We start from the raw sequence: 13,838 nt of genomic DNA, 5'->3' as shown, positions 1-13,838 counted from the left end.
CAGCTCTGCTACATCTGACAGTCTCAGCTCTGCTACATCTGACAGTCTCAGCTCTGCTACATCTGACAGTCTCATCTCTGCTACATCTGACAGTCTCAGCTCTGCTACATCTGACAGTCTCAGCTCTGCTACATCTGACAGTCTCAGCTCTGCTACATCTGACAGTCTCATCTCTGCTACATCTGACAGTCTCATCTCTGCTACATCTGACAGTCTCAGCTCTGCAGCATCTGACAGTCTCAGCTCTGCTACATCTGACAGTCTCAGCTCTGCTACATCTGACAGTCTCATCTCTGCTACATCTGACAGTCTCATCTCTGCTACATCTGACAGTCTCAGCTCTGCAACATCTGACAGTCTCAGCTCTGCTACATCTGACAGTCTCAGCTCTGCCAAATCTGACAGTTTCAGCTCTGCTACATCTGACAGTCTCAGCTCTGCCAAATCTGACAGTTTCAGCTCTGCTACATCTGACAGTCTCAGCTCTGCCAAATCTGACAGTTTCAGCTCTGCTACATCTGACAGTCTCAGCTCTGCTACATCTGAGAGTCTCAGCTCTGCTACATCTGACAGTCTCAGCTCTGCTACATCTGACAGTCTCAGCTCTGCTACATCTGACAGTCTCAGCTCTGCTACATCTGACAATTTCAGCTCTGCTACATCTGACAGTCTCAGCTCTGCTACATCTGACAGTCTCAGCTCTGCTACATCGGACAATTTCAGCTCTGCTATATCTGAGTGAGACAGTCAAATGCAAGAGAGAGAAATAGAGAGTTGTAGAGAGCTGTGTAAGAGTCCAGCTGAAGGAGCAGTCCCTGCACTCACCCTAGGAATGTGATGGCTCCAATCACTGAAAGAAGCTGCTTCACTCTAATCCCAGAACTAAAGCTCCACATGATACTCAATGGAGAAAGCAGCATTGCCGAGCACACTCACTCCTCACTATCCATACCCTGTGTACAAGTGATGGGAAGAAGTTATGGAGGAGACAGGCGGTCACTGAATACTGAGGACGGAGGAGACGGGCGGTCACTGAATACTGAGGACGGAGGAGACGGGCGGTCACTGAATACTGAGGACAAAGGAGACGGGCGGTCACTGAATACTGAGGACGGAGGAGACGGGCGGTCACTGAATACTGAGGACGGAGGAGACGGGCGGTCACTGAATACTGAGGACAAAGGAGACGGGCGGTCACTGAATACTGAGGACAAAGGAGACGGGCGGTCACTGAATACTGAGGACGGAGGAGACGGGCGGTCACTGAATACTGAGGACGGAGGAGACGGGCGGTCACTGAATACTGAGGATGGAGGAGATGGGCGGTCACTGAATACTGAGGATGGAGGAGACGGGCGGTCACTGAATACTGAGGATGGAGGAGACGGGCGGTCACTGAATACTGAGGATGGAGGAGATGGGCGGTCACTGAATAGTGAGGACAGAGGAGACGGGCGGTCACTGAATACTGAGGACGGAGGAGACGGGCGGTCACTGAATACTGAGGACAAAGGAGACGGGCGGTCACTGAATACTGAGGATGGAGGAGACGGGCGGTCACTGAATACTGAGGATGGAGGAGATGGGCGGTCACTGAATACTGAGGATGGAGGAGATGGGCGGTCACTGAATACTGAGGATGGAGGAGATGGGCGGTCACTGAATAGTGAGGACAGAGGAGACGGGCGGTCACTGAATACTGAGGATGGAAGAGACGGGCGGTCACTGAATAGTGAGGACAGAGGAGACGGGCGGTCACTGAATACTGAGGACGGAGGAGACGGGCGGTCACTGAATACTGAGGACGGAGGAGACGGGCGGTCACTGAATACTGAGGACGGAGGAGACAAGCGGTCACTGAATACTGAGGATGGAGGAGACGAGCGGTCACTGAATACTGAGGACGGAGGAGACGAGCGGTCACTGAATACTGAGGACGGAGGAGACGAGCGGTCACTGAATACTGAGGACGGAGGAGACGAGCGGTCACTGAATACTGAGGACGGAGGAGACGGGCGGTCTCTGAATACTGAGGATGGAGGAGACGGGCAGTCACTGAATACTGAGGACGGAGAAGACGGGCAGTCACTGAATACTGAGGACGGAGGAGATGGGCAGTCACTGAATACTGAGGACGGAGGAGACGGGCGGTCACTGAATACTGAGGACGGAGGAGACGGACAGTCACTGAATACTGAGGACGGAGGAGACGGGCAGTCACTGAATACTGAGGACGGAGGAGACGGGCAGTCACTGAATACTGAGGACGGAGGAGACGGGCAGTCACTGAATACTGAGGATGGAGGAGACGGGCGGTCACTGAATACTGAGGACGGAGGAGACGGGCGGTCACTGAATACTGAGGATGGAGGAGACGGGCAGTCACTGAATACTGAGGACGGAGGAGACGGGCAGTCACTGAATACTGAGGACGGAGGAGACGGGCGGGCACAGCTGATCGGCACTAACCTTTGCAGCATTTAAATATTTTTACATGCAAAAAAATCCTGTTGAATTTTGTTACTTAGAAATACAGATGATTAAATATTGTTTTATATGTATTTAAATATATATTGCATAATATTACGGGGTGTGGTCTGTATATATGGTGTGTATATATAGTGTCTGTATATAAGGTGTATATGGAGTCTGTATATATGGTGTATATATAGTGTCTGTATATAAGGTGTATATATAGCGTCTGTATATATGGTGTATACATAGCGTCTGTATATATGGTGTGTATATATAGCGTCTGTATATATGGTGTGTATATAGTGTCTGTATATATGGTGTATATATAGCGTCTGTATATATGGTGTGTATATAGCGTCTGTATATATGGTGTGTATATAGTGTCTGTATATATGGTGTATATATAGCGTCTGTATATATGGTGTGTATATATAGCGTCTGTATATATGGTGTGTATATAGTGTCTGTATATATGGTGTAGATATAGTGTCTGTATATATGGTGTATATATAGTGTCTGTATATATGGTGTATATATAGCGTCTGTATATATGGTGTATATATAGTGTCTGTATATAAGTTGTATATATATAGTGTCTGTATATATGGTGTGTATATAGTGTCTGTATATATGGTGTGTGTATATAGCGTCTGTATATAAGGTGTATATATAGCGTCTGTATATATGGTGTATATATAGTGTCTGTATATATGGTGTATATATAGCGTCTGTATATATGGTGTATATATAGCGTCTGTATATATGGTGTATATATAGTGTCTGTATATATGGTGTATATATAGCGTTTGTATATAAGGTGTATATATAGCATCTGTATATATGGTGTATATATAGCGTCTGTATATATGGTGTATATATAGTGTCTGTATATATGGTGTATATATAGCGTCTGTATATATGGTGTATATATAGTGTCTGTATATATGGTGTATATATAGCGTTTGTATATAAGGTGTATATATAGCATCTGTATATATGGTGTATATATAGTGTCTGTATATATGGTGTATATATAGTGTCTGTATATATGGTGTATATATAGTGTCTGTATATATGGTGTGTATATAGCATCTGTATATAAGGTGTATATATAGTGTCTGTATATATGGTGTATAGCGTCTGTATATATGGTGAATATATAGCGTCGGTATACAGCAGATTCTTTCCATATGGCGGCACAATTACCTGATTCACCTTTCTGCCCCTTTGCTCCATTTTCTCCGGGATTTCCTCGTGATCCTTCACAGGACAAAACAAAACCAGGTTAAAATGTTCTGAATCAGACAAAGCGCAGAGCGACACCAACGTCACCTCCTGCCACGCACCGCGCCCTCGCCCAGCGCCATCCCATCCCCATAACAGCGGGGAGAAAAGAGGAGGAAACTGCAGAGGAGGGATGAGAAGCATCAGCCAGGGAGGAGCCAGAGAGGGAGGAGCCAGGGAGGGAGGAGCCAGAGAGGGAGGAGCCAGAGAGGGAGGAGCCAGAGAGGGAGGAGCCAGAGAGGGAGGAGCCAGGGAGGGAGGAGCTAGGGAGGGAGGAGCCAGGGAGGAACCAGGGAGGAGCCAGGGAGGGAGGAGCCAGAGAGGGAGGAGCCAGAGAGGGAGGAGCCAGGGAGGGAGGAGCCAGAGAGGGAGGAGCCAGGGAGGGAGGAGCCAGAGAGGGAGGAGCCAGAGAGGGAGGAGCCAGGGAGGGAGGAGCCAGGGAGGGAGGAGCCAGGAAGGGAGGAGCCAGGGAGGAAGGAGCCAGGAAGGGAGGAGCCAGGGAGGGAGGAGCCAGGGAGGAGCAAGGGAGGGAGGAGCCAGGGAGGGAGGAGCCAGGGAGGAGCCAGAAAGAAGCCAGGGATGGAGGAGCCAGAGAGGAGCCAGGGAGGGAGGATCCAGGGGGGAGCCAGAGAGAAGCCAGGAAGGAACCAGGGAGGGAAGAGCCAGGGAGGGAGGAGCCAGGGAGGAGCAAGGGAGGGAGGAGCCAGAGAGAGAGGAGCCAGGAAGGAGCCAGAGAGAGAGGAGCCAGGGAGGAGCCAGGGAGGGAGGAGTCAGTGAGTGAGAGAGGAGCCAGGGAGGGAGGAGCCAGGGAGGGAGGAGCCAGGGAGGGAGGAGCCAGGGAGGAGCCAGGGAGGGAGACGCCAAGGAGAGAGGAGCCAGGGAGGAGCCAGGGAGGGAGGAGCCAGTGAGGGAGGAGCCAGTGAGGGAGACAGGAGCCAGTGAGAGTGAGTGAGGAGCCAGTGAGGGAGAAGTCAGTAAAGGAGGGAGGAGCCAGTGGGGGAGGAGTCAGTGAGGGAGGAGCCAGTGAGAGTGAGGGAGGAGCCAGGAAGGGAGGAGCCAGGGATGGAGGAGCCAGGGAGGGAGGTGCCAGTGAGAGTGAGTGAGGAGCCAGTGAGGGAGAAGTCAGTGAGGGAGGGAGGAGCCAATGAGAGTGCATGAGGAGCCAGTGAGGGAGGAGTCAGTGAGGGAGGAGCCAGTGAGAGTGAGTGAGGAGCCAGGGAGGGAGGAGCCAAGGAGGGAGGAGCCCGTGAGGGAGGAGCCAGGGAGGCAGGGAGGAGCCAGGGAGGGAGGAGCCAGTGAGGGAGGAGCCAGTGAGAGTGAGTGAGGAGCCAGTGAGGGAGAAGTCAGAGAGGAGCCAATGAGGGAGAAGTCAGTGAGGGAGGGAGGAGCCAGTGAGAATGAGTGAGGAGCCAGTGAGGAAGGAGTCAGTGAGGGAGGGAGGAGCCAGTGAGAGTGAGGAGCCAGTGAGGGAGGAGTCAGTGAGGGAGGGAGGAGCCAGTGAGGGAGGAAGGAACCAGTGAGGGAGCAGTCAGTGAGGGAGGAGCCAGTGAGAGTGAGTGAGGAGCCAGGGAGGGAGGAGCCAAGGAGGGAGGAGCCAGGGAGGGAGGAGGCAGGGAGGAGCCAGGGAGGGAGGAGCCAGTGAGGGAGGAGCCAGTGAGAGTGAGGGAGGAGCCAGTGAGGGAGAAGTCAGTGAGGAGCCAATGAGGGAGAAGTCAGTGAGGGAGGGAGGAGCCAGTGAGAATGAGTGAGGAGCCAGTGAGGAAGGAGTCAGTGAGGGAGGGAGGAGCCAGTGAGAGTGAGGAGCCAGTGAGGGAGGAGTCAGTGAGGGAGGGAGGAGCCAGTGAGGGAGGAAGGAACCAGTGAGGGAGCAGTCAGTGAGTGAGAGAGGAGCCAGTGAGGGAGGAGCCAGTGAGAGAGGAGCCAGTGAGGGAGGAGCCAGTGAGGGACGGAGGAGCCAATGAGGAAGGGAGGAGTCAGGGAGGGAGAAGCCAGTGAGGGAGGGAGGAGCCAGTGAGAGTGAGTGAGGAGCCAGTGAGAGTGAGTGAAGAGTCAGTGAGAGTGAGTGAGGAGTGAGTGATGGAGGAGCCAGTAAAAGTAAGGAGCCAGTAAGAAGGTGGGTGCAGCAATAAGAGGGTGGGAGAATCAGTAGGGGAGAGGGATGGACAGAAATAGGGCAAGAGGAGTGCTAATAGGTGGGAAGAGCACTAAGGGGGTGGAAGGAGCACTAAGAGGGTCGGAGGAGCACTAACTGAGAGGGAGGAGCACTAAGAGAGTGAGAGGAGCACTAAGAGAGGAAGGAGCACTAAGAGAGGGAGGAGAACTAAGAGGGTAGGAGGAGCACTAAGACAGAGGGAGGAGCACCAAGACAGAGGGAGGAGCACCAAGACAGAGGGAGGAGCACTAAGGGCAGGAGGAGCACTAAGACAGAGGGAGGAGCACTAAGACAAAGGGAGGAGCACTAAGACAAAGGGAGGAGCACTAAGAGGATAGGAGGAGCACTAAGCGAGAGGGAGGAGCACTAAGAGAGTGAGAGGAGCACTAAGAGAGGAAGGAGCACTAAGAGAGGGAGGAGCACTAAGAGGGTAGGAGGAGCACTAAGCGAGAGGGAGGAGCACTAAGAGTGAGAGGAGCACTAAGAGAGGGAGGAGAACTAAGAGGGTAGGAGGAGCACTAAGACAGAGGGAGGAGCACTAAGACAGAGGGAGGAGCACCAAGAAAGAGAGAGGAGCACCAAGACAGAGGGAGGAGCACCAAGACAGAGGGAGGAGCACTAAGGGCAGGAGGAGCACTAAGACAGAGGGAGGAGCACTAAGACAAAGGGAGGAGCACTAAGACAAAGGGAGGAGCACTAAGCGAGAGGGAGGAGCACTAAGAGGGTGGGAGGAGCACTAAGAGAGGAAGGAGCACTAAGAGAGGGAGGAGAACTAAGAGGGTAGGAGGAGCACTAAGACAGAGGGAGGAGCACTAAGACAGAGGGAGGAGCACTAAGAGGGCGGAAGGAGTACTAAGAAAGGAAGGAACACTAAGACAGAGGGAGAATCACTAATAGAGAGGGAGGAGCACTAAGACAGAGAGAGGAGCACTAAGACAGTGGGAGGAGCACTAAGACAGAGGGAGAATCACTAATAGAGAGGGAGGAGCACTAAGACAGAGAGAGGAGCACTAAAACAGTGGGAGGAGCACTAAGACAGAGGGAGGAGCACTAAGACAGAGGGAAGAGCACTAACGGCAGGAGGAGCACTAAGAGGACAGGAAGGAGTACTAACGGCAGGAGGAGCACTGAGAGGACAGGAAGGAGTACTAACGGCAGGAGGAGCACTGAGAGGACAGGAAGGAGTACTAACGGCAGGAGAAGCACTGAGAGTGTTGGAGCAAAGTAAAAGGGAGGAGCAGCGAGAAGTGGGAGAAGCAGTAATAGGGGAGGATTTGCACCAATTTCATTTGACTATCTCTTACCGGGGCTTCCATTCAGTCCTATTTCCCCTTTGCTTCCCTTTGGCCCCTGTGCACCAGGAGGCCCAGTAAGACCAGCTGCTCCCACAGAACCTACATGACAGAACCAGAACACGCTGATACATTTTGTGACAATAAATCAGTCCCGTTATTTCTAAAGCCTGAAACCTTTGTAACTCCGGAGGGGTGCTCCTGTGCGTTATTCATTCATATCAGAGGTAATCCTCCTCCCCTGTAGGGATCCACTGAGGCGAGTCCTCCACCCCTGCACCGCTCTTACCGTAAAGATGTCGGTTGGGCGTTCAGCTTCTCATGTTTGGAGCTGACCCTACCTTGGACAGCCCTTTGCTGTATGTGTTGAGCCTTTTATTTGCATGGTCCTTACACAGATCTTCTCAGAACTAAATTCCTGTCACAAGTGGATCCTTGTCATTTCCAAGCTTCTCCAGGTGGCTCACCTTTTCCTCCATCTTGACCTGGTTTTCCCGTCTCACCCTTCATTCCTAAAGAACAGTGAATAGTCAGTGACTACTGACTTCAGTCAAAGCACATGTAAAACAAGCAGCAGCACAGGCGGCCACCAGAAGGGCATACAATAATGGAGTGTGGCACGACCTGATGTGACCTCGGGGGATCTGGATCAGAAAGAATGTCACAGTGTATTGTGGATCACAGATCCGCTTTAGTGCCCGCTCACCATTTACCCTCAGTTGGAGCATATTTAATGCCATCCAGTACTGAAGGGATTAAGGTGCATTTCAATCCTGCAGTGATCTATCAGTTAGACGTATCCTCAGCTGCAGCTGCTGCCTTTTACTATAAATATCCACCCCTCACTCCTCCCTATGTCGGCTATAGCTCATACATCTGCTGACCATGTGTACAGATGTGGAGCTGCATAGCTGTGGTGTCATTTCTATTGCAGCTGTGAAGTTCCTTACTGAAAAAACCTAGGAGAGCTCATTGTTGTGTCTTTCCCCACCCATTTGTCTTACCTCCCTCCTGTTGTTTTTATTGTCATGGGGCTAGAGGGGATAACAGGGGACCAAGGCTCCTAGACTAGCCTTTAGGCTAGGGGTCCTAGCTGTCCCTACTCCCAGAGATACGGCTAATGGTGATGATGTCTGATCCAACTTCCTTGCCCTGCTCCTGGCCAGCCCTGATCTAATACCCCCTCTCCCCCTTCCTTGGGGAGGACTGGGACAGGAGTGGTGAACCCACAAATATAGTCAAATGGGAAAACCAAAACTCTATCACACGGCTACCACACATGGAGATGTAAGACAATACATGATAAGGAGGAAGTAAAGAGTAGGGAGGAAATAATCAGATGAGCGGATTTACACAGCATACCAAGCAGCACACAATAAATCACCAGCAATAGGAACACAACATCACACGGACTGGTTTAGCAAAAGCTATAGTCAGCATGGGAACACAGATTCCTCCATCGTAAATAGGCAGGGAGTAACTGTCTCCCACAACATGTAATCCAAAAGGTACCCAGCAGGCTAACTGTTAAATCTAACAAATCTAATCATGAATTTTTTGAGTCTGTATTGAGTGCATATATGCTGACGTTGCTTTGCTTAGGTATAATTCTGGAACAAGGCTTACATCATGTGTGTACCAGGATTCTCTAAAATGGACAAAGGTGCTAGTAGCCATATAAATATCCATCACATGACACGGGGGCTGGCTTCACTCTGGAGGGCCAACGCTGCAGCAGCAGGTGTGAGGGCTGCAGCAGCAGGTGTGAGGGCTGCAGCAGCAGGTGTGAGGGCTGCAGGAAGATAGCCAATGAGGAGCATGTGCGAGGCCTCAGCAGACCCCATGCAATAATGATCCAAGCACGGAGAAGTGACAGAAGAAACGTTTACTGATTTAGCAAAGAAATGGGCTATTATCGAGTCCACCTCGTGATCTGGAGGACAGCGCCACTTTCCCTTTCCTATAACTCATCAACATACAATGAACGCTTATTTCTGTCAATCACTTTTATTCTATATAAAATACATCTATTTATTTTTAAATCTTAAGTCTCTTTCCTGCTCCTCATCGCGTTCTGTCCTGCGTCTCATCGCGTTCTGTCCTGCTCCTCATCGCATTCTTTCCTGCTCCTCATCGCGTTCTTTCCTGCGTCTCATCGCGTTCTGTCCTGCCCCTCATCGCGTTCTTTCCTGCGTCTCATCGCGTTCTGTCCTGCCCCTCATCGCGTTCTTTCCTGCGTCTCATCGCGTTCTGTCCTGCCCCTCATCGCGTTCTTTCCTGCTCCTCATCGCGTTCTTTCCTGCTCCTCATCGCGTTCTGTCCTGCACCTCATCGCGTTCTTTCCTGCTCCTCATCGCGTTCTTTCCTGCTCCTCATCGCGTTCTGTCCTGCCCCTCATCGCGTTCTTTCCTGCGTCTCATCGCGTTCTGTCCTGCGTCTCATCGCGTTCTGTCCTGCGTCTCATCGCGTTCTTTCCTGCGCCTCATCGCGTTCTTTCCTGCCCCTCATCGCGTTCTTTCCTGCTCCTCATCGCGTTCTTTCCTGCACCTCATCGCGTTCTTTCCTGCTCCTCATCGCGTTCTTTCCTGCTCCTCATCGCGTTCTGTCCTGCACCTCATCGCGTTCTTTCCTGCTCCTCATCGCGTTCTTTCCTGCTCCTCATCGCGTTCTTTCCTGCTCCTCATCGCGTTCTTTCCTGCTCCTCATCGCGTTCTTTCCTGCACCTCATCGCGTTCTTTCCTGCTCCTCATCGCGTTCTTTCCTGCTCCTCATCGCGTTCTTTCCTGCACCTCATCGCGTTCTTTCCTGCTCCTCATCGCGTTCTTTCCTGCGTCTCATCGCGTTCTTTCCTGCTCCTCATCGCGTTCTTTCCTGCTCCTCATCGCGTTCTTTCCTGCACCTCATCGCGTTCTTTCCTGCACCTCATCGCGTTCTTTCCTGCTCCTCATCGCGTTCTTTCCTGCACCTCATCGCGTTCTTTCCTGCTCCTCATCGCGTTCTTTCCTGCTCCTCATCGCGTTCTGTCCTGCCCCTCATCGCGTTCTTTCCTGCGTCTCATCGCGTTCTGTCCTGCCCCTCATCGCGTTCTTTCCTGCTCCTCATCGCGTTGTTTCCTGCGCCTCATCGCGTTCTTTCCTGCTCCTCATCGCGTTCTGTCCTGCACCTCATCGCGTTCTTTCCTGCTCCTCATCGCGTTCTTTCCTGCTCCTCATCGCGTTCTTTCCTGCACCTCATCGCGTTCTTTCCTGCTCCTCATCGCGTTCTTTCCTGCTCCTCATCGCGTTCTTTCCTGCGCCTCATCGCGTTCTTTCCTGCTCCTCATCGCGTTCTGTCCTACTCCTAATCACGTTCTTTCCTGCGCCTCATCGCGTTCTTTCCTGCGCCTCATCACGTTCTTTCCTGCTCCTCATCACGTTCTTCCCAGCTCCTCATCGCGTTCTTCCCTGCTCCTCATCGCGTTCTTTCCTGCTCCTCATCACGTTCTTTCCTGCTCCTCATCGCGTTCTTTCCTGCTCCTCATCGCGTTCTGTCCTGCACCTCATTGCGTTCTTTCCTGCGCCTCATCGTGTGCTTTCCTCCTCCTCATCGCGTTCTTTCCTGCGCCTCATCGCGTTCTTTCCTGCTCCTCATCGCGTTCTTTCCTGCGCCTCATCATGTTGTTTCCTGCGCCTCATCGCGTTGTTTCCTGCACCTCATCGCGTTCTGTCCTGCGACTCATCGCGTTCTGTCCTGCTCCTCATCGCGTTGTTTCCTGCGCCTCATCGCGTTCTTTCCTGCACCCCATCGCATTCTGTCCTGCGCCTCATCGCGTTCTTTCCAGATCCTCATCGCGTTCTTTCCTGCGCCTCATCGCGTTCTTTCCTGCTCCTCATCGCGTTCTTTCCTGCGCCTCATCGTGTTGTTTCCTGCACCCCATCGCATTCTGTCCTGCGCCTCATCGCGTTCTTTCCAGATCCTCATCGCGTTGTTTCCTGCGCCTCATAGCGTTCTGTCCTGCTCCTCATCGCGTTGTTTCCTGCGCCTCATCGCGTTCTGTCCTGCTCCTCATCGCGTTGTTTCCTGCTCCTCATCGCGTTCTTTCCTGCACCCCATCGCGTTCTTTCCTGCACCCCATCGCATTCTGTCCTGCGCCACATCGCGTTCTTTCCTGCTCCTCATCGCGTTCTTTCCTGCGCCTCACCGCGTTCTTTCCTGCGCCTCATCGCGTTCTTTCCTGCTCCTAATCGCGTTCTTTCCTGCTCCTCATCGCGTTCTTTCCTGTGCCTCACCACGTTCTTTCCTGTGCCTCACCGCATTCTGTCCTGCGCCTCATCGCGTTCTTCCCTGCTCCTCATCGCGTTCTTTCCTGCTCCTCATCGCGTTCTTTCCTGCTCCTCATCACGTTCTTCCCTGCTCCTCATCGCGTTCTGTCCTGCGCCTCATCGTGTGCTTTCCTCCTCCTCATCGCGTTCTTTCCTGCTCCTCATCACGTTCTTCCCTGCTCCTCATTGCGTTCTTTCCTGCGCCTCATCGTGTGCTTTCCTCCTCCTCATCGCGTTCTTTCCTGCTCCTCATCGCGTTCTTTCCTGCGCCTCATCATGTTGTTTCCTGCGCCTCATCGCGTTGTTTCCTGCACCTCATCGCGTTCTGTCCTGCGCCTCATCGCGTTCTGTCCTGCTCCTCATCGCGTTGTTTCCTGCGCCTCATCGCGTTCTTTCCTGCACCCCATCGCATTCTGTCCTGCGCCTCATCGCGTTCTTTCCAGATCCTCATCGCGTTCTTTCCTGCGCCTCATCGCGTTCTTTCCTGCTCCTCATCGCGTTCTTTCCTGCGCCTCATCGTGTTGTTTCCTGCACCCCATCGCATTCTGTCCTGCGCCTCATCGCGTTCTTTCCAGATCCTCATCGCGTTGTTTCCTGCGCCTCATAGCGTTCTGTCCTGCTCCTCATCGCGTTGTTTCCTGCGCCTCATCGCGTTCTGTCCTGCTCCTCATCGCGTTGTTTCCTGCTCCTCATCGCGTTCTTTCCTGCACCCCATCGCGTTCTTTCCTGCACCCCATCGCATTCTGTCCTGCGCCACATCGCGTTCTTTCCTGCTCCTCATCGCGTTCTTTCCTGCGCCTCACCGCGTTCTTTCCTGCGCCTCATCGCGTTCTTTCCTGCTCCTAATCGCGTTCTTTCCTGCTCCTCATCGCGTTCTTTCCTGTGCCTCACCACGTTCTTTCCTGCGCCTCACCGCATTCTTTCCTGCTCCTCATCGCGTTCTTTCCAGATCCTCATCGCGTTCTTTCCTGCGCCTCATCGCGTTCTTTCCTGCTCCTGTCACAAACCACCGGGGGGGGTCACTCAGAAATCCCCCGCGCTGGCTACCAGTACGTCACAATCGGGGGGTAACAAGTGGGGGTCACCCCTCCTTTATACCTCCCGACCGACAGACAGAGCACGTGACGCGCTCTCTAGCGCCCCTCTTATAGTCAGGCCAATTATGGAATTGCCCGACAATAAGCAAGGAGGCCGCTATACTACTTATGCCGATTATTGAAGGGTCCCCGGTGAGAGTAAGGTATATATTCCCCCGACCTCCGCGGGCGGAATATATAAAATCTCCCCGAATCTCACTGGCCTCCCCACAATAATCCTTGGCACAATTCGCTGCCACCAACCGATTTACGGTAACTATTAGCCGAACACACAGACGTGGGATTCAAGATCGAGATAACAGAACAGCCCAAGATTAATTATATAATTTAATCAGCCTAAAGCACACTAGAAACTACAATATATACAATAGGGAATCTACAGAATATACATATGTCAGAGTACAGTTACAATCAAAGCATGGGTTACAAACAGGCATACACAGTTCCAGCAGTTACCTTGTTGCGTCTGGCCACAGGGGGGCGCTGTAGACCAGGTTTCCAGGAACTCCCTCACAGGTCTTTCCCAACCAGGCCCCCGAGCAGAAGAACCACTGGAAAATGGCCGAAGTAGGGTTATCAACCTGGGCAATCCAGGTCCCCTCCTACCTTCGTGACCTCAGAGGGAGCACTGCTCCACCCCTGGCTGGAGTTATGGACAAAATCCACAACATGGAATATGGCCATAACTTTGCCTGGGAGCGTCGTAGGCGGACGCCAATGCTCTCATTGTGACAGTTATGAATTTAGCTACAGAACGAGGGGACTCATGACCTGTCTGCCAGTTCCCCATTGGCTGATATCACGCCTGGGGCATTTCCCAATGTCCTGCTCCCATAAAAAGGGTGTGCCGGCATCGTCCGCATGCAGAGACACCATTTTTATGGTTGCCATATTTATCGGAAATATGGCTTGCGAGATATGAACCATTTTTTTACTGGAGTCGTTCTGTCTGGCTATTTCCATAGCCTTGCTAACTAGCTAGCAGCTCCTACTACAGGGTGACGGCAGGGAGTCATCCTGTGTCCTTTGTTCCCACACCACCTCATCTCCATATCACAGGACATGGCCATGGAGGTGTAACACCTTCACAGATGCTGGACATTGAGAACAAGAAGGGAGGGGGGCACTGCCAGGGAGTGATGAGAGATTATGACTGGAGTCATAATTCATCTTCATATCCCGGGATTTGCCTCACACCTCCCCCCTTTTGAGGGCGCTAGGGGGCAGCACACTCCGG

At 52.3% G+C, this 13,838-nt stretch overlaps 1 protein-coding gene across 2 annotated transcripts in view; it reads right to left on the bottom strand.

Moving 5' to 3' along the window:
• MARCO (macrophage receptor with collagenous structure) overlaps positions 1-13,838 on the bottom strand; it is a 189,820-nt gene that overhangs the window by 109,433 nt on the left and 66,549 nt on the right. For both annotated transcript variants that reach the window (XM_075318730.1, XM_075318731.1), the window contains 3 exons: positions 7,671-7,715; positions 7,216-7,305; positions 3,682-3,735 (listed from right to left, as the gene is read on the bottom strand). In XM_075318730.1, coding sequence (XP_075174845.1) covers positions 3,682-3,735; positions 7,216-7,305; positions 7,671-7,715 — 189 coding nt within the window. The remainder of the gene's footprint in view (positions 1-3,681; positions 3,736-7,215; positions 7,306-7,670; positions 7,716-13,838) is intronic.

This window comes from Anomaloglossus baeobatrachus, chromosome 7 (assembly GCF_048569485.1).
Source record: "Anomaloglossus baeobatrachus isolate aAnoBae1 chromosome 7, aAnoBae1.hap1, whole genome shotgun sequence".
In the NCBI taxonomy this organism is placed as follows: Eukaryota; Metazoa; Chordata; class Amphibia; order Anura; family Aromobatidae; genus Anomaloglossus; species Anomaloglossus baeobatrachus.
Note: the sequence above shows the minus strand (reverse complement) of the source record. Positions and strands in the feature narration are given on the sequence as shown.